General features: G+C 66.8%; 1 protein-coding gene across 1 annotated transcript in view; it reads right to left on the bottom strand.

The window, feature by feature from the left end:
* Positions 1-233: 233 nt before the first annotated feature.
* PHOX2B (paired like homeobox 2B) overlaps positions 234-1,447 on the bottom strand; it is a 2,712-nt gene continuing 1,498 nt past the window's right edge. The window contains exon 3 of the mRNA XM_056125622.1: positions 234-815. Coding sequence (XP_055981597.1) covers positions 300-815 — 516 coding nt within the window. The 3' untranslated portion in view covers positions 234-299. The remainder of the gene's footprint in view (positions 816-1,447) is intronic.

Here is a 1,447-nt window from a genome sequence, read left to right as displayed (position 1 = left end):
GGCCCGTGCGTCCCCGAGGCAGGCGCGAACCAAGTGTTTCTGTTTTCGTTTAGTTTTGTTTGGGGGGAGGGGGGGTCTGGGGTGCAGATGCAGGATGGGGAGTGGGGAAGTGGGGTGGAAATGGGTGGGAGGGCGACGTCATTTTCTTTATTCGGATGGTGATTACTTTCCTGCGGAGCAGTGACGACAATAGCCCGGGGCCTACCCGCTCACCCGCTCGCTCGCCCGCCCGGGCCACCCCCCACCCCCGGCTCGCCCGCAGCCGCCGCCGCCGCTGCAGCCGCTGCAGGAGGCCCCGATCAAAACATACTGCTCTTCACTAAGGCGGCTTTCGCCCCGTTGGGTCTTTGGAGCGAGGAGAGGACGCTGGCGAAGGGGCCCCCCAGAGAATCCGGGATGGAGGTGATGGGGCCCGGGCCGGGCGCCCAGCCTTGTCCAGGGCCCCCGGCTGCAGCCAGGCCTCCAGCCGCTGCTGCCGCCGCCGCTGCCGCAGCCGCCGCCGCTGCCGCCGCCGCCGCCGCCGCGCCCCCCTTGCCGGGTTCTCCGCCCGGACCCCCGGGCCCCGCCGCCCCCGGAGCTCCTGCCGGGCTGGGCCCGCCGCCGCCGCCGCCGCTCGCTCCGCAGCTGGGCGCGGGGTTGGGGTTGGGGCCCGGGCCCCCCGTGCTGTCCGGGTCGGTGCTCTTGGCCTCTTTGCTCTCGTCGTCCCGGGACGAGTCGGATTTCTTCCCCGAAGAGCCGTTCTTGGCCGCAGCTGCAGCGGCGGCAGCCGCGCGCTCCTGTTTGCGGAACTTGGCGCGGCGGTTCTGGAACCACACCTGGGCCGGGAGGGCAGGCGGAGAGCGAGAAGGCCCGGCAGCGGGAGAAGAGAAGTAGGGAACGGGAAAGGAAAGGCGCGGTTAGGAGGGTCTGCGTTCCGGGAACCTGGACACGCACCCCACAGCACAGTGCCCACCCCCCCCCCAAACCCAGACACCGTGCCCATCCCTCCCAGACCACCGTGCCCCTCACCCCCCACCCCGCCTGGTCATTTCACCCAGGTGCCCGAGGGTGCGGCTCGGCCCGCAAGAGAGGTTAAAAGACCGCAAGTCCCCAAAAGGCCCGAAAACGGAAGCGCATCTCCAAGTCGCGGCCGCAGGTCAAAAGTTAATCTCTGAGAGTCAGAAAGAGGAGGGGGTGAGTGGGAGCTCTGGGCCTGCAAAGCTCCAGAGTGCACCCCTGTGACCCTAAAAAAGCTTCCTGGAGCCGCACACCCTTGCGAATCCGATACAGGTCTTAGTTCTCCATGCACCTATACACCATCGCTCCAAGTAAAAAGCGCTTGGGCTTAGGGGGCACTTGGTGGGAGAAACTGCAACACTTTGGAACACTTTGGCAAAGCCTGGACTTCTCTCGAAAGTTCTCCTGCCCAAATCAGACTCTGCAGACGCCTCTGCAGCGCTAGCTAACC

Source organism: Sorex fumeus, unplaced genomic scaffold (genome assembly GCF_029834395.1).
Source record: "Sorex fumeus unplaced genomic scaffold, SorFum_2.1 ptg000055l, whole genome shotgun sequence".
NCBI lineage: Eukaryota > Metazoa > Chordata > Mammalia > Eulipotyphla > Soricidae > Sorex > Sorex fumeus.
Note: the sequence above shows the minus strand (reverse complement) of the source record. Positions and strands in the feature narration are given on the sequence as shown.